General features: G+C 37.1%; 1 protein-coding gene across 2 annotated transcripts in view; it reads left to right on the top strand.

The window, feature by feature from the left end:
• ABCD3 (ATP binding cassette subfamily D member 3) overlaps positions 1-18,919 on the top strand; it is a 73,995-nt gene extending 55,076 nt beyond the window's left edge. For both annotated transcript variants that reach the window (XM_041748122.1, XM_041748121.1), the window contains exons 17-23: positions 2,961-3,038; positions 3,145-3,210; positions 3,305-3,394; positions 3,874-3,993; positions 11,293-11,397; positions 15,092-15,148; positions 17,342-18,919. In XM_041748122.1, the coding sequence (XP_041604056.1) occupies positions 2,961-3,038; positions 3,145-3,210; positions 3,305-3,394; positions 3,874-3,993; positions 11,293-11,397; positions 15,092-15,148; positions 17,342-17,419 (594 nt within the window). In that variant the 3' untranslated portion in view covers positions 17,420-18,919. The remainder of the gene's footprint in view (positions 1-2,960; positions 3,039-3,144; positions 3,211-3,304; positions 3,395-3,873; positions 3,994-11,292; positions 11,398-15,091; positions 15,149-17,341) is intronic.
• Positions 18,920-24,107: the final 5,188 nt, after the last annotated feature.

The following is a 24,107-nucleotide window of genomic DNA, read 5'->3' as shown; positions in this document are numbered from 1 at the left end:
CACTTTTCTTTTTTTTTTTTTTTCCACTTTTCTTTTTAAGAAACTCTAAAAATGAAAAATGTTAGTTATGCAAAGTACTTTGAACTTAATTTGACAATGTGTATTATATATTACCATATTTATCTTCAAGCTAGGAAACAAGACTATGTAGAGGAAATGTAAATATAGTTGATAAATATTGAATGACTCCAGGTATTGCAGAAGTGTTGTCTCATTTAACCCTAGGTGCTCTACTCATTTTGGTGTGGTCCCTTGGCACAGTAGGTAGCCCCCCACCAGGCTTGATTTCAGGGAATAAAGCAGAGCTCAGAGCCCCATCTTTGTTAGATTTTCAGTAACTCCTTTATTGCCATTAATTACCCCAGGAGGAAAGGGGCATGGGATTTCTTCAGTGAACAATCCTCTCGGCCCTTCCCACACTTTCCCTCATTCAGTCTATATGAAGAAATAGATTGCACTAACTGTGCGGATGTATACATGGCTTAAGCATTGTGATAAGAGGTTCTTTGGGATCTGTATGCACAGTTGCATGGAACAGATAAGATAATTATAGGCTGTGATATTACTTTGTCACCTGTCACTGAAGTTGTCACTTTCCTTTTTTTTTAAAAAAAAAAATTTTTTTTTTAATTTATTCACGAAAGAAAGAGAGAGAAAGAGGCAGAGATAACAGGCAGAGGGAGAAGCAGGCTCCATGCAGGGAGCCTGACGTGGGACTCGATCCCAGGTCTCCAGGATCAGGCCCTGGGCTGAAGGCGGCGTTAAACCACTGAGCCACCCAGGCTGCCCAAGTTGTCACTTTCCTATCCAGAAGCTCTTTCTTTTAAAGCCCTTATGTTTGGATTTCATATACTTTTACCATCAGTCCCTCTAACTTCACTTTCTTAGTCTCAGACACTTCATTTTCTTGCTCTTACTTTGGTTTCAGTTGGAAAGTCCTATTTTTGAGTCCCTAGTTAGGCCCCTACTTGTTCAAGTTTTTTACTTGGTGACCATATTCTGTATCGCCTGTTGTCTATCCTGTTGATTCTTATTTTGTCTTCTCTTCCAATGGAAGCTGTTTCTTTGACTTTTGTTCTTTGGGTCTTCTGTAATGAATTCCTCTTCTGTCTCTCTCTGACTCAGGTATTTTTAAGTTACACTTGGCCTTTTCCATTGTATGTATAGACCACATTTTGTTTATCCTTCCATTCTCTTCTGTCACTTCCACCTTTGGCTATTGGGAATAATGCTGATGGCTCTTTGTTTCATCAAAGCAAAAGGTAGTCCTTTCAGTGGCTCCTAGTGCTCTGTAGGATTTGCCTGTGCTGCCCTCCCCCAACCTCTTACCTCTCTGAATTCTTTTTCTAGTACTCTTTCCTCTGTGTCAGTTTCTCAGCCTGTTTTTTAATTTATTTTATTTTATTTTATTTTTTTACCAGAACAAGTACATTCCTGTTTGAATGTACTTGATTTTTGAACCAACTTTTTTTTTTTGGGGGGGGGGGCGGTTGGGTTGGACTGGAGCAATCTCTCCAGGTAAATTGCTAATTCACTCCATTCAAAATTGCAGTTACCATTTTCAATGAGACCTGGCCTCACTGCCTTAAAAATGTAACCTCCCTACCCACTCCCAAATTCCCTTTACCTTGTTACATTTTTTCTCCATAGCACTTATTTTCTAATACACTACTGAATTTACTCATGTATTGTGTGTATTCTTTATTATATGTCTCTCCCACTAGAATGTAAAGTGATAAGGGTAGGATTTCTTTGCTTTGGTTTTTCTCTTTTATTTGTTAGTGTAGCTCCATTACTTATAGAGCAGAGCCTGACACTGAGCATTCAATAAATACTCACTGACTTAAATAATAGGAATGCAAGTCTCAACAGTTAAAAAAATTTGTCAAAGGCAGGTTCCACAGCCAGAGTAATTCACATGTTTGTTGTCTTCTTTCCTGCTGTGATACCCTGCTGTGTGATTGTAACCCAGGTTTCTGATTCTTCACAAGGTTGATTAATACTTAAAATGAGACCTTAAGCTGAGAACTTAACCACTCTTGATCACATTTTCTCATTTACTTTTACATCATTGCAGAACAGTTGGTGTGGTACTTGTAAATATTTATTACACACACACACATATATATATACACACACACACTTCCAAGAATTTGGTCCATAGAAACATTTCTCACTTATGCATAAATTTGCTCACTGCTTCTGGTTCATTGCAGTATTACCTAAAAGCAAAGCAAAATACAAATGACCTAAATACTTAACAAAAAGTAAGTTTTTAAGTAAATTATGGTGTATTCTTAGAATGGATTACACTGTAGACACTTAAAAAATAGAATGGGAAGAATCTGAATATACTGACTTGGAAGAATATTTTTGATATATTGCTAAATAGTAATATGTAGAACATATATAGTATGATTCCATTTTTTTTAAAAGACCATATACACACATACTACCTGTTTTCAAGAATTCTCAGAATTTATAAGCTGTATTTCCGTATTCTTTTTTTTTTTTTTTTTGTATTTCTGTATTCTGATTAAGTTTATGTCACTCAAAGATTTTTAAATGAAAAAAATGAGTAAAATTAGAAAGTAAAATGTGTTGGGCAGCCGAGGTGGCTCAGTGGTTTAGCGCCACCTTCAGTCCAGGGCATGATCTTGGAGACCTGGGATTGAGTCCCATGTCTGGCTCCCTGCATGGAACCTGCTTCTCCCTCTGCCTGTGTCTCTGTCTCTCTCTCTTTCTCTCTCTCTCTCTCTGTCTCTATGAATAAATAATTAAAATCTTTAAAAAAAGTAAAATGTGAAAGATCTCTTCAACCATAGCCTCCACTGCTTCTACCCGTTACCACATTTATAGACAAGATAAAAAGCTTATCATTAGCAAAGAATGCTTTGACTCTAAGGAAATGTTAACTGAGCATATAGTCATTGTTAATTCATAGTCTGATTTTCTTTCAGGTTCGATCTGGGGCCAATGTTTTAATTTGTGGTCCAAATGGTTGTGGGAAAAGTTCACTTTTCCGTGTTCTTGGTGAAGTAAGTACAAGTTGGCCTCAAGATTTTGTAGTCTTGTTTTGCCATACAATCTACCACATTGTGAAATTTACAACTGCTCCTCTCCCCCATCATTTTCCTTTTATAGTTATGGCCTCTTTTTGGAGGACGTCTAACTAAACCTGAGAGAGGAAAGTTATTTTACGTTCCTCAGGTAAGAGGACCTTGTTTATTTTGTAATCTTTGATGTAAAGATCTTTTATTTTTTAAAAAGTCACTTAAAATGATTTTTGCTCTGTCACTATCAGAGACCTTATATGACCCTTGGAACACTTCGAGACCAAGTGATATACCCAGATGGAAGAGAAGATCAGAAAAGGAAGGGGATATCTGACCTGGTAAGGAAATGTTTATATCCTAGATCTACTGGAAATACTCCGTATCAGATTCTTTATCTTAATCAGTTAAGTATTTTAACTGCTAGGTGGTTTATCTGTCCTACCTTGTAAAGTCTTCTAAAACCATGTCATTAATTATAACTTTCCAAGTTGAGATAAGATGTTAACTACTTTGCTTAAACGTGTAGTATTTAACCTGGTCTTGACAGTTTTTTTTTTTTCCCCTCTTTGCCCTCATCCTTTAATTATGTATAGTAGTTGTATTCTCTTTAAACTACTCAGTAGGTTTTTGTCGGAGTTAGTATAGATAGGAAGTGAGGGTTCAGGGCTATCATTGTGTCACATTCTTTTGTGAAATGTGCCCCTTTAAGTGATATTGGCAATAGAATTATAGTGATTCTAGTTTAAAAAATAAAGCAGGAATAGAGAATGTTGGTTTACATCAAGTTTGATTTCATCTTTAATCATTGTGCTGAAAGGTACTAAAGGAATACTTAGATAATGTCCAGTTGGGTCATATCCTTGAACGTGAAGGAGGCTGGGACAGTGTTCAGGATTGGATGGATGTCCTCAGTGGTGGAGAGAAACAAAGAATGGCGGTAAGTATACTCTGAACACATTGCACAACAATGCAACTGGTTGCATACAGTCACTTGTGGAGCCCAGTATTTTGATTATTCAAGGTACACAGTTTAATTTTAATCTTTTTAATTAGCAATTATTATAGTATGGATTAGTTGAAGTGATAATAAAAGTGTTGAAAATGTATAACTTGCATGTGCATTTAAAATTCTGAAAAATTCTTAAGTTTTCTAGTTATATACTATTAATACATTGGGGATTAATTAAAGTTGTGGAAACTTTCTAGCATATTGGTTATATGGCAGTCCAAGATCTCTTAATATCTTTTCTCTACTGACCTCTCACTGAAGCTGCTAGCTGCTGTCTCAGAAGTGTCTGAAAGTGTTAGAGATGATCAATTCTAAATATGTTCCCATTTTATTTCTGCTCCTGCCCTTCCCTCTATCATCATACTATTCTGGTTTCAGGAGTCAGTATCTACTACCTGAAGTTATTTAGAATTTTTACATTCTCCTAATAGAAAGAGGCATTTGAAAGGAGATGTTTTAATTTTGTGATTGTCTAAACTTATTCCTGATCAAACATGACTACAGAACACTGCATGTTAAGAGTAATACCTTGAATACCATGTTCAGGGGGATAACTTTTAAAAGAGTCATTTTCTAACTATGGATACCATAGTATGAGCAACTGCAGAGGAAATTTTTTCCCTAGAATATTAGCCTTGTGGAAATTAGAGAAAACTGTAGCCAAAGAAAAACAGCAAAAGAAATGGCTTATTGCTGAATTGTTTACTCATTATTTTAAAATTATATTCTGCCTTTTTTTGTTGCCTCTTATTCCCTGATAATGCATGTTATTTTTCCCAAACATACCCATTCTGTATGGACTTAATATCAACTTGATAGTGTGATTGTCTGGCTAGTGCTATAACATGAGATTAATCTACAGAGTGAAGAATGAATTATAAGCAAAAGAAAAGAGATGTCAGCTATACTGAAAATGGAAATTGGGTCTTAGGAGTGAGAATTTGAAGTAATCGAGATTTCTGAAATGAATTAGAAGATGACTATAGAAAAAACTGCAAGTCAGGAGAACAAAGTTAAGGTCCTTTTATTATGACTTCAAAGAAAATGGAAGGATACGTCAAGATTCACAAATGCCCACAGTGTAAATACAGAGAAACAAAAATCAGTGTGCTTAACTAAGGAGTCCTATGTGTGGAATATGAAAGGTACAGAGGGAATAGTTCTTATTTGAAGATAAGAAATTCAAGGCCTTGAGGAGTGAGGGGATGTGTAGGGGAGAGGAAAGAAGTGGAGGGAAGAACCCTGTAAAACCAGGTGAACCATGATAGAGTTGGTTGGGAAAGGAGAAACTCACCAGTGGCACTGCGGCACAACCAAGCTGCTGACAGATATGTTCTATATAAACCAATATTTGTAGAATTGGTTGTGAAATTTAAAAGAGAGCATATTGTTTTGCTACCTCCAAAAGGTATTAGGGAAAGGGAGAAGGCTGATAAAACAGATGTTGATGTTGGTGAAATTGAGCAAAGTTCATTTTATTGCTCTTACAGTTTTTGGGTAGGCTTGAAATTTTTCAATGTAAAAAATTGAGGGAAGAGAGGACATAATTTTTATAAATTATAAAGATTAATAATTTGTAAATTCTAAAAGTTAGATTTTTTTTTTAGGAAGAATGGACTTGAAAGGTCTAACTACCCAAAACAGTGGATATGTAAGAATGCAGGTTGGTTGTTGTAAACCGATGAACCAAGGAACTTTTGGGTAAAGAGAGTCAGATTTGAATTTGAGGGAATGGGATGATACTACTGAATAAAAGGGAGGTCTGGTGAACATATTTCTAAAATTCTTGAGAAAAATCAGTAAATGTAGGGAAATAAGATTATTACATAATTTTAATGAAAAAACTTAATCTAGTATAATTTCCACAGAGTTCATTACTTGCTAGGAGTCTACTCTTTGCAGGATACTGAGATAGGTGCCTGCCCTTAATAATCTAGTTAGGAGATCCACATATTCTCAACCAACTGTAACACAAGGCAGTCTTCAGTTATAGCTAAATAGAAAGTACAGTGGGGGATCCCTGGGTGGCGCAGCGGTTTGACGCCTGCCTTTGGCCCAGGGCGCGATCCTGGAGACCCGGGATCGAATCCCACGTCGGGCTCCCGGTGCATGGGGCCTGCTTCTCCCTCTGCCTATGTCTCTCTCTCTCTCTCTCTCTCTCTCTCATAAATAAATAAAAATTTAAAAAAAAAAAAAAAAAAGAAAGTACAGTGGGATAATGATGAGGGAAGGATTGGTCTTGAATGGCAGACTCTGTGTAATTCTCCCAATAACCCTGTGAATTTAGGTACTTTATTAGTAGGTACTTTATTAGGTACTTTATTTTATTAGGGAAAGACTTGCACAGCTTAAGCAGCTTCCTAATGCCATGTGGCTACTGAGTTGCAGAATGGAGATTCAAGTGAAAGGGGGTCTGAAATCACCCTTCTTGCTACTGACCAGTACGTTATATAGCCTCCAACGTGCAGATTGGTTGTCTGTCCACTTCTCTCACTGCCCCTTAAAATCTCAGGTAACATTTTCCTTACCTCCATTGCACCCCTTTGGGCCCAGCCATTACCAAGCCAGGGTTTTCCTACCCAGTATCGTAAGTTGCACAGTCTTATTTCTCGAACTGATAGTTCTCTTTCCCACTCAACTATGCTTGTTCTTCCTATCTAGAAGTGGTGCTTTTTTTTAATGATGAATTATGAAAAATATCTATGTATGATAGAAGGGTTGGGATATTTATAGAAGTATACAGAAGGACCAAAACCCCCTACTAGAGATACCACTGTCTTAAAATTGTTAGTGTTTTTTAAATCCAATTTTGTAATTCTTTTTCTTTTACCTAATTGGCAACTGTCTCCCTTCTTTAGACTCACTGACATCTTGACTATTTACCCCTCCCCTTTCTTATGATTGATCAATCCCTCTTTTTTTTTTTAATTTAAGATTTTATTTATTTATTAATGAGAGACAGAGGCAGAGAAATAGGCAGAGGGAGAAGCCCACTCCCTGTGGGGAGCCTGATGCAGGACTCGGTCCCAGGACCCCAGAATCACGACCTGAGCCAAAGGCAGACACTCAACCACTGAGCCACCCAGGTGTCCCTGATCAGTCCCCTTCTGACTCTGCCTCCTTTTCTGTCCAGTACAGACTTAATAATCCAGGGCCTGACCCATAGGAGGTACCCAGGAGATAATACTTAAAGGAATGAACAAATAACCCTTTCCCTTAACTTCCTTTCCCACTTTTTGTTGCCTCATTGTTATCTCAACTTCAGCCCAAGAGCAGTTGTTTGCCTTGACATTTCTGTACATAGGCCTCTGAGCACAGCTGAAAGATCAGAATGATGTGATTTGGTACCACCACACTTGCATGGTTTCCAGTCTTACCGGGGCTCAGAAGTGTTCTTTGGTGATCATTTTATTTACTTTTGCCCTTCTCTCTCATTTTTCATGATAATAATTTAAAAACTACCAATCTCAGGCTTTCTACCCCATTTCCTACTCCACAACTCCCAGCAGAACATCTCACCTCCTACTTAAAACTCACCTCTGGTTAAAAGCACGGACTGTGTCACACACCCAGTGATCCATCCAAAACTAAAGACTACAGCCTAAATTCCAAATACCAGAGACTGAAATCCTCATTGTCCTAGGGAACACCTCAATCTTTGAACCTTGTGTTGTTTTGTACAGGGCATTTTCTTTGGAATTTGTTGTGGTTATAAAACAATTAGCAAAACAGCTTACATTTGTATTTATTTTCTATTCTATACCTCTGCCCCATGTTTTTTCTCCTCAAAATCCATTCCTTTCCAAATATATCTGTTGGAGAAGTGAAAAAAAAAATAAGGCAGCATTATGTCAGTTATTATGTCAGTCAACTGAGAGCTCATTTTTATTGAGTGCTTAATTGTGATAGACAGTCAACTAAGCCTTTTACATTCAATTTTTACAAGTCCTTTGAGGCAGAAATGGTTGAGGGCCCCCTTGTATGGAAGAAATTGAAATGTAGCACAGTGAAGTAGGCTGTCAAGCAAAGATAGCTATGGGGGGGGGGAGGGCAGTGCTTGTCAACTTCCAGTGGCAATACTGGAGGGGTCATGTACTTAACTCACTTTACAGTCTTCTTATATTGTGGTATCAAGTACTGACAGCATAATGGGAGAGAGAGACACATAAAAAAATTGCCATATAATATGCCAAGTGTGATGATGAAGGTATGCAAAGAATTCCTTGGGAACACTTGGCTGGAGGTGTTTGTGGAATGCCTTCAGATAATCAGTCCTCTTAACTAAATTCAATCTAGACTTTCCTGATGTCCCTGTTTCCATCTGTGGAGGGTAAGTCATTCATCCTCTTGAGAAAGGCTAAATGTTTCCATGTTTTTGGATCCTCTGACTTCATCATATTTTTTCCTTCAGTAATGCATGTGTGCAGATTCACACAGCCTTTATTTATTCATTCATTCATTCATTCATTTATTATTTTTTTGGGGTGCTTCAACTGTTGTTTATTGACACACAGGTAGGCTCTATAGCAGCAGGCCTGGAGGCAGCACAGACTATATTTAATCTCTTCTGGTCCTTCTCTTTCAAAAAGACATTTTCAGGTTCCCTGATGTAAAAAGCAAGCTATGCTTTAACTAAAGGTCCTCTGTAGTCTGTACCTATCATTCTCTGTACAGTTGAACTTCTTAATAATCCCTTCCTTACCTCATCAGATAAATATAAACCTCCAGAAGGCTGCTTATGTTTTAGTCATTAATTTATGTTTCTTTCATGCGGGTGTTCAGTGTACAGTAGTAATTAAAATAGTCTCTGCTTATGAATATAATAGCCTAGGGAGGTAGGCAGAGAGACTGACAACATACAGTTCACAACATATGAAGGGCTATAGAGAAGTTACAGGGGGGACCCACTTGGATTTTGGGGGAGGGGTCAGAGTAGGTTTAAGGAGAAATTTCAAAGATACAAGAAGCAGAGCACGGTGTTGGAGACAAAAGGAAAGTGACATGTGCCATAAAGATCTCTGACCTAAGACCCATTGTGTCTTGGTAGTTGAGAGGAAGAAATTTTGGCTAGAATGTTGAGGTTAGAAAGTAAGAATCTTTTGTTTTAATTGTATTTAAATTTAATTAACATATAGTGTATTATTGGTTTCAGAGGTAGAGGTCAGTGATTCATCAGTCTTATATAACACGCAGTGCTCATTACATCATGTGCCCTGCTCTCTTTAATGTCCATTACCCAGTTACCCTGTCCCCCGTCCCCTACCCCTTCAGAGACCCTCAGTTTGTTTCCTATGATTAAGAATCTCTTATACTTTGTCTCCCTCTCTGATTTCGTCTTGCTTTATTTTTTCCTCTCCTCCCCTATGATCCTGTTTTGTTTCTTAAATTCCATGTATGAGTGAGATCATGTAATTGTCTTTCTCTGATTGACTTATTTTGCTTAGTGTAATATCCTGTAGTTCCATCCACGTCATTGTAAATGGCAAGATTTCTTTTTTTGTTTTGTTTTTGATGGCTGAGTAGTTTTCCATTTTGTGTGTGTGTGTGTGTGTGTGTGTGTGTATACACACAATATATATTGTGTGTCTTTTTTTGTTTTTGATGGCTGAGTAGTTTTCCATTTTTTTGTTTTGATGGCTGAGTAGTACACACACACACACACACACACACACACACACACACACACACACCCCATATCTGCTTTATCCACTCATAAGAATCTGATTGTGCAGGGCCTGTGGGCCACGGTAAGGAGTTTGGGTTTTGTTCTAAGTGAAGCGGGATGTTGAAGGGGTTTAAGCAGAAGAGTGAAATTCTTTGACTTACATTTCTGAAAAATCCTTTCTGGTTACAGGGAGAATGGATTGGAGAGGAGTAAAAGAGGAAGTAGGCTATTCATGGTACTCTAGGCAGGTGATTGTGTTCTGGACTGAGGGCATGATTGTGGAGATGGGGAAAAGTGAGTGGACTACAAACACTGAAGGGCTTACTCAAATGGACTAAAAAATGAGGGTGGGAGTGTGAAAAGGAGGAGAAGAAAAAAGGAACAGGTCAAGGAGGACTTGTTGCCTTCTAGCTTAAGCAGCTGTTTGATAGTATTATTTTCTGAAATATTTAAGGTGGGGTGGGGTGGATGAATGGATTTTAAGGGAAAAATTAGATAACTAAGTAAAAATATCAAAAAGGAATTTTTATTCAGCAATTTAGAAACTCGAAGAGAAGGATGTGCAAGAGATATGTATTGAGAGTTCACAAGTGTAAATAATATTTGGAATCATGAGATTCAAAATGAGATCATTCAGGGAGAGGCAAATATAGGATAAAGAGGAGAGGACTTACGAATTGGCCCTGAGGAACTCCAACATTTAATGGTCAAGTGAAGAAGAAAATGCTGGAAAAGAAACTGAGGAAGCAGCCTAAGAAGTGAGAAGAAACGTTAAGACTATGGTTTCACTGTCACTTTCTCAAGAAGGAGGAAGTGGTCATCTGAGTTGCATGTAGCAGAAGAGATAAATTGGGTAAGGATAGAAAAGTGTCCATTGGTCTTGCAACATGGTAATCGTTGTTAGGGGCAAATGACCAGTTGGAATATCTGTTAGACAAAGAATCAGAGTAAATAATTCCCAGAAAATGAAATACATATGAAAAATAAAGATAAAATGTTCAACATAATGAAACGGAAGCTATAACAATCTTAATGTTAAGTTTTACTTATAAAATTAGCAGAACCTTTAAAAAAATAAGCGTATCCAGTATTAGCCTCAGGGATATAAAAATAGGTACATTAAAAATTATTGGTGGAAATACTAATTGGTTGCTTAATAATTACTTGTCATTACTTAAACAAGAATGTTTAGAAATAAACACGTTTTTGCACTTGAGTCATCTGGAGTCTAAATTCTAAGATTTGCTTAAAATATGTACCCTCTAATTTTGTTTAGAGAACTTCCTCCTAATAGTTGAAAACTCAACTTCATTTCACATCATTCTTAAATGTTTTGATTAACTCAACAGTGAATTTCCTATGTGTTACATTTTCCCTTTTGGGAAGATCGTAAAAACACTTGGGTTTGTGTTTTTTTGTTTTTGTTTTGAGGAAGTAGATTTTTTTGAGTTAAAATAATTTTCATACTTGCTTTACAACACTAATGCATATTTAATTTAAATCTACTTTACCTTATTAATTTCTGCATGTGCTTACACAGAATATTTCTTTTTATGCTTCAGATGGCAAGATTATTTTATCATAAACCCCAGTTTGCCATTTTGGATGAATGTACCAGTGCGGTTAGTGTAGATGTGGAAGGCTACATTTACAGTCATTGTCGAAAGGTAAGCATTTCAAGTTCTCAGTTTGAGCTTCTGTGTCCTTCTTAGTTTACTCTGTGTCCAACCAAGTATCCAAAGAGAAATTTCAAGTTATTAAGATGCAAAATTACTATCAAAGGATATTCCATCCACTTAGTAAAGATTCAAATAATAATAGATATGAATAAAAAGAATTGTAAATGAATTCTGTATATAATTCTCTTTAGCTATATCTTAGATTTGAAACAAATACTGTATTTTAACTTTATTTCCCTTTTTACCTCATTCCCTATACTCAGTTAATAAACTGTTATTTTCTTAATGTGTTCCATTAAGAATGAAACCTAAATATCATTTGTTTTTCTAATTAAGAAAACTTGATAGTAGTCCTTTGGTAGCTTCAGTTTGTCCATTTTTTTTCTCTGGCCTGGGCAACATTTTACCAGAGTTTCTTTTGGTAGCCTTTTCTCAGGCTGTGCATATTGATACTGTTCTTTAAGTAACTGAATATTCAGTAGTTCTGTGGTGATTTTCACACCATCTCTACTCCTGTTGGATTTTGAGGATAAGAGCAGTGTATCCTAACTGTTTTACAGTGTTATACAAGTAAGGAAGTACATGGGTCTTTTAACAATTTGTAAGTATTCTTTGGGGGTTTACAGTAAATATAAAAGATTATGTTGCTATTTACAGTATGACTTCCTACTATTCAAAGTGAGGTCATTGATCAGCATCTCCTGGGAGGTTGTGAGAATGCAGACTCTCTGGCCCTACCAAATTAGAGTCTACATTTTAACTACATTCCCAGAAGATTCAAATGCACATTAAGGTTTGAGAAGCATTGGTATAATGATGAAAGAAGAAATTTGCTACATTCATCTTTGTAGGAAGGTTTTCCTTTCTGATTTTATTTCTTTACTGATTTGTTTTCTAGAATTAGTTTTGATCATTTATAATCTTTTTATGTTGCTGTTCATATAAACTTTCAGATTTATAGGTATTGGAGATCTGGTCTCTATTTAATCAGTGATTTATTTATTAAAAGATTTTATTTATTTATTCCTGAGAGACACACAGAGAGAGGCAGAGACTTAGGCAGAGGGAGAGAGAGAGGCAGGCTCCCTGCCTGATGAGGGAGCCTGATGTGAGACTCCATCTGGGCACCCTGGGATCATGCCCTGAGTTGAAGGCAGATGCTCAATCACTGAGCCACCCATGTGTCCCTTAATCACTGATTTAGAGGCTCTTTGCTGGTAGTTTTGACCATGTGATGTCCCCTTACATTTAGTTATAGGCTATATGTCCCCACATAAGATGCATTTTTCCTCTAAAGCATAGATTCCATTTAAAAGAAAATTCTTTTGGGGCCCCCATTTGATAGTTTAAATTATATTACTATAATAGCAGTTACATATGTATAAGCATGAAATGAAGTATGAATTCCTTGAACTTAGAGCTCATTTACAGCCACACAACGAATATAAATTTAAAAATTAAATACAGACAAAACACAGTTTCAAGTTGGTAACATTAAAGAGACCTCTGATATTGTTTTGCTGAAATTAAACCACTAGTTTGGGATTTAATTATGGAAAGATATAGTCTGAGGTCCAGATCGTGTATTTTGAATTTTGCTAATGTACCTTACTTAAGTAATTCTATCAGAAAGAATGCTTTCATTAAGTTGAGATCTGATCCAGTTATTGTAGAATCATAACAAATAGTATCTGAAGTGAGCTTTCAAAAATCAGTGTTGTACTGATAACTTACTTTGTCATGCAGTTTGTAACCAATTTGAGAACCTTTCCACATGGCATTCAAAGTTATGGTACATTAAAAGTTTTAAGTGCTATCACTTTATTTATTATGTTTTTTTTTTTTTTTTTAGAGAGAGAGGGAGAGCGCAGGGGACGGATGGACAGAGGGAGAGAGAGAACCTTAAGCAGGCTCCATGCCCAGCACAGAGCCTGATGCAGGGCTTGATCTCATAACCCTGAGATCATGAGCCAAAATCAAGAGTTGGACCCTTTACCGACTGAGCCACCCAGGTGCCCCAAGAGCTATCACTTTAAATAATCACTTGGTTTCAGCAGAAGTATAAACACAGATTTGGGCACTTAGATTCATGGTAGAAAAGTTCCAGAAAATACTTAGCCTAATTTTAAAAAAATTATCAAAATGAAAATAAAATTAGAACTCATGATAAAATTGTCTGGATACTCCAGTATTTATTTCTGTCAGCCTTGAGAGATCCATTTTAAGAAACTGCAGTCTAGAGTAGGGTTTCTCTCAGTCTCAGCTCTGTTGGTATCTTGGGCTGGATAATCCTTAGTTGTGAGGAGCGGTCCTTTGCTTTATAGGATATTTGACAACATCTGATCTCTATTCATTAGATGCTAGTAGTGCTTTCAGTTGTGTCAAAAATGTCTCCAGATAAAAAAAAAAAAAAAAAAAAAAAAAAAAATGTCTCCAGATATTGCTAAGTGTCCCCCAAGGACAAAAAAAAATTCCCCCCACCCCCAGTTGAGAACCATTGATCCAGAGCATCTGCAGTTATATTGATGAATGGGTTTTTTTTTTTTTAAATAGTTATTAGAGAGCCCTAAATCTTTATTTATAGTTTAAAAACCAATAAGGTTTTAAAACTGAAAGATTTTTCATTATTTTATAGTGTGCTCAATGGGGTAGCCAAACTTTGCCTAAACTAACAAAAGATGTTTTTTATTTTAAAAAAGTTTTTAAAGATTATTTATTTATTTGAGAGAGTGAGTGAGTATTAGTAGGGAGCAGAAGGAGAAGAAGCAGACTCCCTGCTGAGCAAGGAGCACGATGTGGATCCCAGGACTTGAGGATCATGACTTGAGCCAAAGACAGATGCTTGACTGACTGAGCCACCCCACCCAGGCGCCCCAACAAAAGATATTTAACCTCTTACTTGTCTCAGTGTCCATGTTCTTCCGTGTTGCCAAAGAAACATACTTAGTTGTAGAATTTTGCCCTACAATTCTGATGTTACTTTTCCAAACTCTGAATTCCAAGACGCATTCCAAAACAAGAGGTTCCAATAAAAGATTATGACCCTGTATTTGAAAAATAGATTGACTGTAGATAGTACTATATTGAATTAATTTTCCTGATTTGGATCTCTTGCTATTTTTCAATTTTTGTGCTTTTGTCATATATTTTTCACAATAAAATAGAAACTGTCAGGATGTATATTTTCTGCCCCAAACAAAATAGTACATTTAATGCTAGTACCCATTAGTTGTTTTTTTTTTTTTTTTTTTTAAGATTTTATTTATTTATTCATGAGAGAGAGAGAGAGAGAGAGAGAGAGGGGCAGAGACACAGACACAGGCAGAGGGAGAAGCAGGCTCCCTGCAGGGAGCCTGATGTGGGACTCTATCTGGGGTCTCCAGGATCACGGCCCTGGGCTGAAGGCGGTGCTAAACTGCTGGGCCACCCAGGCATCCCCTAGTTTTTGTTTTTGTTTTTTTTCTTAAAGAATTTATTGATACTTGTGTGTTTTTATTATGTGGTTAATGGTCTGTACTTTGCATTACCTTGAACATTGGCATCAGTTGTAATTTTTTCTTTCACTCTGATTTTTAACTATAGCTTCTGAAGATAGTCATTTTAGTAGCTTACAATATATAGATGAATTTAATTTGTGATTCTATTTTATTGATAAAAAACTAAATTACTTTCTTTGTATTAGGTTGGCATCACCCTCTTTACTGTGTCACATAGAAAGTCTCTTTGGAAACACCATGAGGTTTGTATTTCTTATGTTGAATGGTATAGTGGAATTTTATTTTATTTAAATTCAGGTGATTGTAGTTTTAAATTTCTTGGTGTATGTTCCCTTATAAATATATACCTTGAAGGACAAAAGGTGGTTCTATTTCAGTTCTATAAAATAAAATAGGTTTTCCTTAAATACTATTGTAGTTGTCAGTTTTGAAAGCTGTAATACATATAAACAAGCCCTGGTTGTATTTGAGATATTAGAGAACTAGTTAGTGGTTCTCCGTTTTTATAAATGACTATTGTATAATAACTGACTAAAATTTACACAACCTTATCACAGCTCTGGCTAAGTAAAGTTTTTCTTACCACCCAGTACTGACAGAAAGGAAAGAGTCTTAGGAAGGATTAGATGGCAGAAAGTTTAGGGACATTTTTAGCGAGATCCTGGCTGTAAGGGGAAACTGAATAATGTCAGCTATGTTTATCATTGCCCTGTAATAAAATAGAATCATTAAGTAGTCACTATAATTTACATAGAGATTACAGTGAGGTTTGCACTTGTACAGATAGATCCCTTATGTATTCTGGTGTTCTAGCAGTGCCATTCTTTTCAGTTCTTTGTTTTTTTTTTTTCCTTTTCAGTTCTTAATGTAAAATAAATCCCCAAACTAACCCTATTAACCCATTTCCCCTCCCCTCTCCTCTTCCCCTCTCTCTGTCTCTCTCTCTCTTTTCCTCTTTCCTTCCTTCTCTTTTTTCCTTCTGAAATGATAAAGACATTTTGAGTAAAAGAAAGGGTGTGAGAGAAATCAGAACAATGGAATGGGGTGTCTTGTTCCATAAAATACATTCCGGATAGAGCAGCTTTTTTGCATGTACTGGGCTAAATGTCCTTGAGGGATACAGAGTACTGTTTTTGCCCTCAAGAACCTTATAGTAAGATGAGAGTGTACACCTGGTAAAATGAAGACTGTGGGATTTGAAGTCAGAATACCTGGGTTCAAGCACAACTGTTTCTGGCATCAGTTGCTTCCTTCATATAATAAAGTTATTGATCCTTACCTTCCTGTCTCCTAGGTTACCATGAGCATCGAAGAGGTAGCTTGTATAAAAGTAGTTAAAAATAATGGAATTTTATACAGCTGTGTGACTTTTAAAGATACCTTTTATTCTTTTTTAAAGATTTTATTTATTTGAGAGAATGAGAGAGAGCACGAGCAGGAGGCAGGAAGAGAGAGAGGCAGACTCTTGCTGAGCAGGGAGCCCAATGTGGGGCTCGATCTCAGGACCCTAGGATCATGACCTGAGCTGAAGGCAGACACTTAACCAACTAAGCCACCCAGGAGCCCTTACTTTTTATTATCTTAAAACATAATTTGTCCATTTTTCATGAGTGAAATGAGAAATTGAATAACTAATAAAGCAGTTTAAAAAGTATCCAAGCCTTTGCATTTTCTAAGGAACTCATAAACATCACAGTCACATGGCTATGAGAGTGCTTGGATTTGACATCCCCTCTTCTTCTGGTGGTGGAGATAAGCACAGAATATCAAGCAGTGATTATGTGAAGGAGGGATGACACAGACTGCAGTGTCAGACTAGAATATCTAAGAAATAATAATACAGAAGATGGAAAAATACATCTTTTCTGTAAATAAAAAGCTGCTAAATGAAACAGAAGCCTTTGTAACTGCTCTCCTAAGTGTCTTCACAGGATGGGTTATGCAGGCATACTGTATAGTTCTTTTGCTTCTCTACTAAGACCATGAACAAACAAAAAGCCTTAAGTTAGAGGTTCCAAACTGATCCAGGAAACCAGATAAAGGAAGTATTCGAGACTGCCCTATTGAATAGGCTTACAGTTAGCACAGTTCAGCCTGTGGTACGTCAGATCCTTGGTGGTGGAGTTACGGAAGCATTCTGATTTGTAGGAAGCCTGTACATTTGGTTCCCTTCAAACTAATGAGGAATTCTGGTATTTTAGTTTTCATGAAGGAAGGTACTGTGTCCACTCCAAGCAGAATAATATTGTTGTTATTTTAAAAAGAAAAGACTTCCTCATTTAGTCTTACCTTTCTGAGTATAAAACTTTTGAAGGTATTAATGGCTTAAAATAACCTCCAATCATTTTCCTATATAATCATCTCTACATAAGTTCCTGACAAAAAGGAAATTCTTTTAGTCATTGATGTTTTTTCTCTCTGCTTCTTTCCCATAGTACTACCTGCATATGGATGGCAGAGGCAGTTATGAATTCAAACAGATAACAGAAGATACGGTTGAATTTGGCTCTTAGAATCCCGAGAGCTGTACTGCTTCAATGAAATCATTACAGAACACACTTAGAAATACACAGTACACTGTAAAATAAAGCTGAGCTTGTTTTTTTTTAAACAACAAATTAATTAGATATGAAATAATTGAGAACAAGTTGTTAAACCATTTAATATTATATAGGATATTGCTAATTGTGTATATGTTGGTTTAATTATTAATATGTACTAAGAATGTCCTTATTCTTGTGGTTAAAAACCTGCCTAAATTAAATTGGGCTTAAATCAGTGTAACCTGATTCATCCTGGGATGTAAACCATTTGAAGTCAGCTAATTTGACTTTTATGGCTCTATTTTTTCCTTCAATGAAGAACCCTGTTTAAACCTGGGGTCGTCATTTATCCTGTTATAACAAGATAGTCTTGAGTTTCATTTTCTTGTGCTCCATGATAGTGGCAAACAAATCATAGTATATTCTCAAAATGTACAACACCAATGCATAATAGCATTTATTACACAGTGGCAGATTTCTTTAGCTGCCACCATTATACTCATTCCTTGTATAGATCTTGGGGTACATTTGACTCCAGGAAAGCCATTTGAATTTTCTTTGGCCAAATAATAAATGTGCCCCTCTCAGTCTGCAGTATTGAGTTGTTTGGGGGGGTTCTTTGTGGGGATGTAACAGAAACTTATGTGCAGTCTTGCTTACAAGGGGTGGTTACTGTGTTTCAAACCTAATCTTCCCAATGTTTGGGATATTAAAACACAAAGTCCTTGTATGTCAAGTTCAAGGTCTTGAAGAGTTTCAGATTTCTTAAAAGAATTGGATGGATCTGTGTATGTTAGAAGCCCATTCATTAGACGTACGGTGGATACATGGTGTTAAACTCCAAATGAGCCATAGGAATGCACTACATGAAGTAATGCACTGAGTATGCAATGTTATCACTGTCTTTGACCGTGATTTTATGTTTAAAAATGTTATAATTACGCACAAGGGTGAATTATGTTTCCTAGGCACTGGTTTATCTCTGTGAATCTTGAAGCTTTTTTATATTTGGGTTATTATGTCGAATTATCCTAAAAGAAATTGATTTCACCTCACCAAACCACCATTAATGACTTACATGTATTATTTGCACAGGGAAAACTGAAACTGAATATTATCAATAAGCTAGATATGAAATCAGTTTTATCAGAGTAGGGTTCAGAAATGGGCATTTTATATTCTTGTTCCTGTATAATGATTTTGGTTTTTTTGCAGAATTAACTCTAAGAATCACCGGCTACCAAAGTAAAACTCGATATACTGATTTCCATAATACATACATTCAGTTTTTATCACTCTATTTGGCAAACTTGTCTACTTACTCATTTTCTGTTCAGATTAAAAATAATCAGAAATCCTGTACAACCTTTGCTTGCTCTTTTTATTCTGGTATCTAAAAAGTGGGTAGTTTATACATAGTTCATACAGTCTTAATCTTGAAAAACACAAAAATAAAGTGACAGAAATCCCTTTTAGCACCCAATGTCTCTTTTTTAAAAAGTTCCATCAAATGTGATTTTTAACAGAATGAATTTCTCTTTTAGAAAAGTCACATAAAACCTTCAATGTACCAAGGCACCTGGCTCAGTCGGTGGAGCATGTGACTCTTGATCTCAGGGTCATGAGTTTGAGCCCCGTGTTGTGTGTAGAGATTACAAGAAAAAAAGTGTAAAAACCCCCAAAATTTCAGCGTACCTCACAAATGTTACCCAATAGCCAGGGGACCTTAAAAGATATTATCAGGCCTGGGAAAGATTTTAAATTATGCGGGAAGTTTGAGATTTTCAGATTTCTAGATTTACCGTGAACCTACTAATAACTGTCTCCTAATTCCTTCTGTAATGGATTCTTACCATGATAAAACCATTTGGGTCTTCTTGTTTTCTTTATTTTTAATTCCTTTTAAAATTTAACAAACATTAAATTGCCTTACCATTTGAGGCATAAAGGAACACCCTTCTCCTGGAGAATCACCATATACATAACATAACTATGGTTCTAAGAACACCAACAATAAAGAAATCCAGCATTTCTAGAACACGATTGACCATGAAACACCTTTTTCCTTGTAATTCGTCTTAGCATCTTCTATAGGCTGCACTTGGAAATGTCAGTTTAATCTGAAAAATAAGTAAGTGTCACCTGTGAGCAACATACTGCATCCCAAGTCAACCACTCTGTGTTCTAATACCAAGCTTCTACTTTTCCTACAACAGAAAATAGGGGTGTAAACAACTATGGTTGTTTGCTGTGCATTAACAGAATAAAATATATCTAGGGTTTGCCTCTGCAGGGGAGGCAAAATTTTACCTCTATCCTCTTTGCATTTTTGGCTGGGTCTAAGAATTAAGTTGACATAAGACAGGGAAACAGGAAGGAACCATAAAAGTTTATTGAATACAAGTTATAGGTGATAGGGAAGCCCTCGTAAGGAGATGGCCCAAAGAAGTGGCAAAACCTAAAGGCTTTTTATGCCAGGTGGAGCAAAGAGAGGCAATTGTGGAAAAGTTGAATAAACTATGTGAGGAAGCCAACGATGAGTGGTAATTTCCTTCTGGTTTAGTGGGGACATCTTCCATATAGGGACAAGTATTAGCTTGTTTTCAGGAGGAAAAGGAGAGTCAGTACCCTTCTTGCACCTGTTTTTTTGTTTTTTTTGTTTTTGTTTTTTTTTTTGTTTTTTTTTTTTAAGTGTCTTTAGCTCAAAAATAGTCATTACACCAAAATGGGATATTCTGGGGTGGTATATTTTGTCACCTCCCACCTTGTTCACCTCATAATGATTAGCATTTGACTTAAAACTAGTGATACTGTAGTGTCTGTCATTTCCCCATGGAATTTTTAAACTTTTAAATGTGTTTGTAATTTGTCTAAAGGCAGAATGTATTCTGTTAGATGGACTTTATCGTTGTTGGAAAACTTTACATTTTTACCTACATCAGTCAATTTTCACTTGTGAATAATTGAAATATTCTGACCTATAAATATCATATGCATGTCACTTTAAAAAAAAATCTATTATCAAAAATCACTGAAAAAGTCAATTTCTCATCCTTAGGGGGAACCATTTTTAAAATTTTTTTTTAATATTTTTAAAGATTTTTTTTTTATTATTATTTATGAGAGACATACAGAGAGAGGGGTAGAGACACAGGCAGAGGGAGAAGCAGGCTCCATGCAGGGAGCCTACATGGGACTTGATCCCGGGTCTCCAGGATCATGCCCTGGGCTGAAGGTGTCACTAAACTGCTGAGCCACCCGGGCTGCCCAGAGTCTTCTGTTGCATTGCTGCCCCATTGGGAGATCCACCGGCTGCACTGAACCTTTTTTGTTCAGAGGATCCTTCCATGGAGGTAAGTGGTGCTGATCCCACAGCATGGATGTAAGAGTTACTCTTTCAGTTGTCTCACAAAGTCCGGGCAATTTGGGGGCGGGGGGACTCATCTAGTGAAGCCTAGCTCGTTCAAGTCAAGCTGGTGGATTGAATGCCCCTTCAAGTTCAGCCTAAACATTCCAGGGGTGAAGGGTTACAGCACCTGACATTTAGAGACTCAGAAGCTCCAGCCCAGCAAAGTAGGTACAATCTGTTGAGGGTTCAGTTGAGCAGAACCTGGGTACCTGGTGGTTTGGTCTAATTGGCAGGGGCACCTGACATTGCTGTGTTGTTTAAAAACCCATCACCTTTCCCAGAAAGGCTGTGAGATTATCTAAAAAGGCATACCAATTGGGACCTTGAGGGCCAAGGTAATCAAGTGGTCCTTAATACCTATTCCATATCTCAAAGTGCTCCAGATATCTGCAGAAAACTTTAGAAATTGGCAATAGGTCCCAACGCTATTGGGAAATTAAGAACAAGTAGATTGAATAGATAAAAAATCCTACAGGTAAATTTATAAATGGCTTCCAAAATCTGTGGTAACCTACAACTTTAAGGTTTTGCTGGATTAGATGATAAACTGGGTTAAATTCACTGGATATCTAAGTAGGAGAAACTATGCAAACATTGATTACTAAACAGGCTTACTCACTTTGGTCCTGTTACAAAGAAACTAATGATAAATTGGGTCTGTTAGTAAACATGTTTTATGCTTTGTCAAAAATAGTACTGTGAAAAGTACATGTTTCTAGGAATAGAAATAGAAATTTGCTGAGCTGAAGAATTATGGTGTAATAGCTCACAATTGCTTTCCTACTTAGTTTTTCTTTTTTTTTTTCCCCCCCTACTTAGTTTTTCTAGAAATTAAGGTCTCTAAGCATTAAGAATTCTAATAAATGTAATTAAGACTACTGGGAATAATATGGGAAACAACTCTGTATGCAAGGAAAGTAAGATACATGTTTTTGGTAAGAAAGGTATGAGGAATGGAAATACATTTTTGTTGAGGGGGAAAAAAAAGTAACTTTGTCCTAAAATGAGACTGGTTGTCTAGGAGAGGGAAAACTTAGGACAAAATCTGAATGTAAAAAGAGAGCTGTAGAAAGTCTGTAAAAAAGGAATCCCTGGCAAGTGTTTTACACCTGATTGAGACTGAGATAGGACTGAATGAGTTTTAAGAGTACATTAGTATAAGGGCCTGGCTGGCTCAGTCAGAGGAGCGTGTGACTCTTATTTTGGGGTCATGGGTTTGAGCCCCACCGTAAGTGTAGAGATTATTAAAAAGATAAAGTTTTAAAAAAAGGTATGCTGGTATAGGTTGGAATTTGGCCTACTCTTGATAAGAAATTGTCAACATAGTTTTTCTTTATCTACCATGGAAAAATGGTTTCTGTGTGGGTCTTTGATTACTTAAGGAAACTGAATCTTCTTAATATTAAAAGAGTTAAGTTTTGTTAGCAACTATAATTTCCTGTAGAATCTGTTATTGCCAACCTGGTTAAAAGTTTTGTAATGAACTAGGATCCTACTTAGACATGTGCTTTAAAACCTTCTGATATTTTTGGACAAACTTACCCAAATTCAAAATCTAAGTGAAGACTTTTTGACTAATTAGGCTTGTTTATTTGGTTTATCATCAACTAAGTGATGATAAAATTTCTTAGGCTATATTGTGTGGAATGCTATGGCTGTTCTAGAAATTATATAAAATCCCTAAAATTCTATTAGGTGTCAGTATAATGTCATGACTTGTAATTCTGATTATTGAGGTGTTGAATGTCACAAAAATACTATAGCCAGCAAGAAATATATAAGGTATTAAAAGAAAAGGCCCAAATGTCAAAGGACGCTGTAAAATACTTGGAGTTTATTATGTCTGAGAGGCAATGGGGTCTTCTTCAGGAAAGGAGAACGTGTCAGCTGGCCCCATCAAGGACCCACAAACAGTTGTGTGGGTTTTTGGGAATGGCCGTTTCTTGTCACATCTGGATTCCTAACTTTGCCGATTGCAAAAACCCCTTTATGATAAACTTAAAGGACCTGAGACAGACCCATTGGAGTGGGATGAAGGCGCTCAACAAGTGTGGAGCCTCCCCCTCTGTACTGAAATCAAGCTTCACCTGTAGGAACGTGGTGGACCTCAACACTGGGAAAAATGGGTCGCCACAGGACCAGTTACACCCAATACAGACAAGGCCCCACCTCGTACGATTAGCCACACGATCTCTAAAATTAGAGGGAGTCATGCCCTGGATCCACCACCAGTGAAAAAGGCGCCCTCACAACAGAGGACAACAAATACACCTGTGAGCCACTTCTAGAGCTGATGCTTCTGGTCTTCGGTAAGACCGCCATGGATAGAGGAACTCAGGTTTGTACTCTGACGGTCTCAATCTGGACAATACTAGCTCTGCTGTTCTGGTTTCTTCAGTCTTACTGTTTGCTGCCAGGCCCCTTGAGTGGATTAAATTATTTTCTCTGTGACTGTTCAATAATGAATGGTGCAGATCATGGTTCACACGTGATAGAATGGAGAGTTTTCTGGTTGTCTTTGCTTTGTTCCTCAGCTTCTAGAGACTGGGCATGATGATTGAAGCCTTAAGATCTTAAGATGGGGACACCTGGGTGGCTCAGTGACTGAGCATCTGCCTTTGGCTCAGGGCGTGATCCTAGGTCCAGGGATCGAGTCCCACATGGAGCTCCCTGGGAGGAGCCTGCTTCTCCCTCTGCCTGTGTCTCTGCCTCTCTCTGTGTGTCTCTCATGAATAAATAAATAAAATCTTTTTAAAAAATCTCCCAGCATCAAGATCTTAAGATGAACACTCTCCTGATCCTAGTTTTGTCACGACTGTTCTAGGAATATGTAAAACTCTCAAACTATCAACACACCGGAGCGCTGTTGGGACTTAGATTCCCTGGTGAATAGAAGTAAGAAATGATAGACTGGCCCTGGACTACCTGGTAGTGGGAGAGTGTGCAGTAATGAACGCTTCGGGTTGTACCTGGATTCGTAGAAGTAAGTATGAAGAAAATCTTCGGTCGGGCAGCTTGGCTGCGTACCGTCAGAGGAGATGTTCCGCGGAGGACTGGCAGGCCCGGCATGGTGCTCCCCAGCATCGTGTAGTTCCTCCCCTTTCTGGGGCCCCCAGTGTCTTGCTATTCTTCTTACTTTTTGGAGACTATATACTCCACTGTTTGGTACAGTTTGTGGCCACGCGTATAGAGGCCGTGAAACCACAGATGGCGGTACCACAAGGGCATGAACAGCGGGGGTGGAATGTG

The sequence above is a fragment of the Vulpes lagopus genome, chromosome 3 (genome assembly GCF_018345385.1).
Source record: "Vulpes lagopus strain Blue_001 chromosome 3, ASM1834538v1, whole genome shotgun sequence".
Taxonomy (NCBI): domain Eukaryota; kingdom Metazoa; phylum Chordata; class Mammalia; order Carnivora; family Canidae; genus Vulpes; species Vulpes lagopus.
The sequence above is the reverse complement of the archived record's forward strand: the minus strand, read 5'-3'. Positions and strand labels throughout refer to the sequence as shown.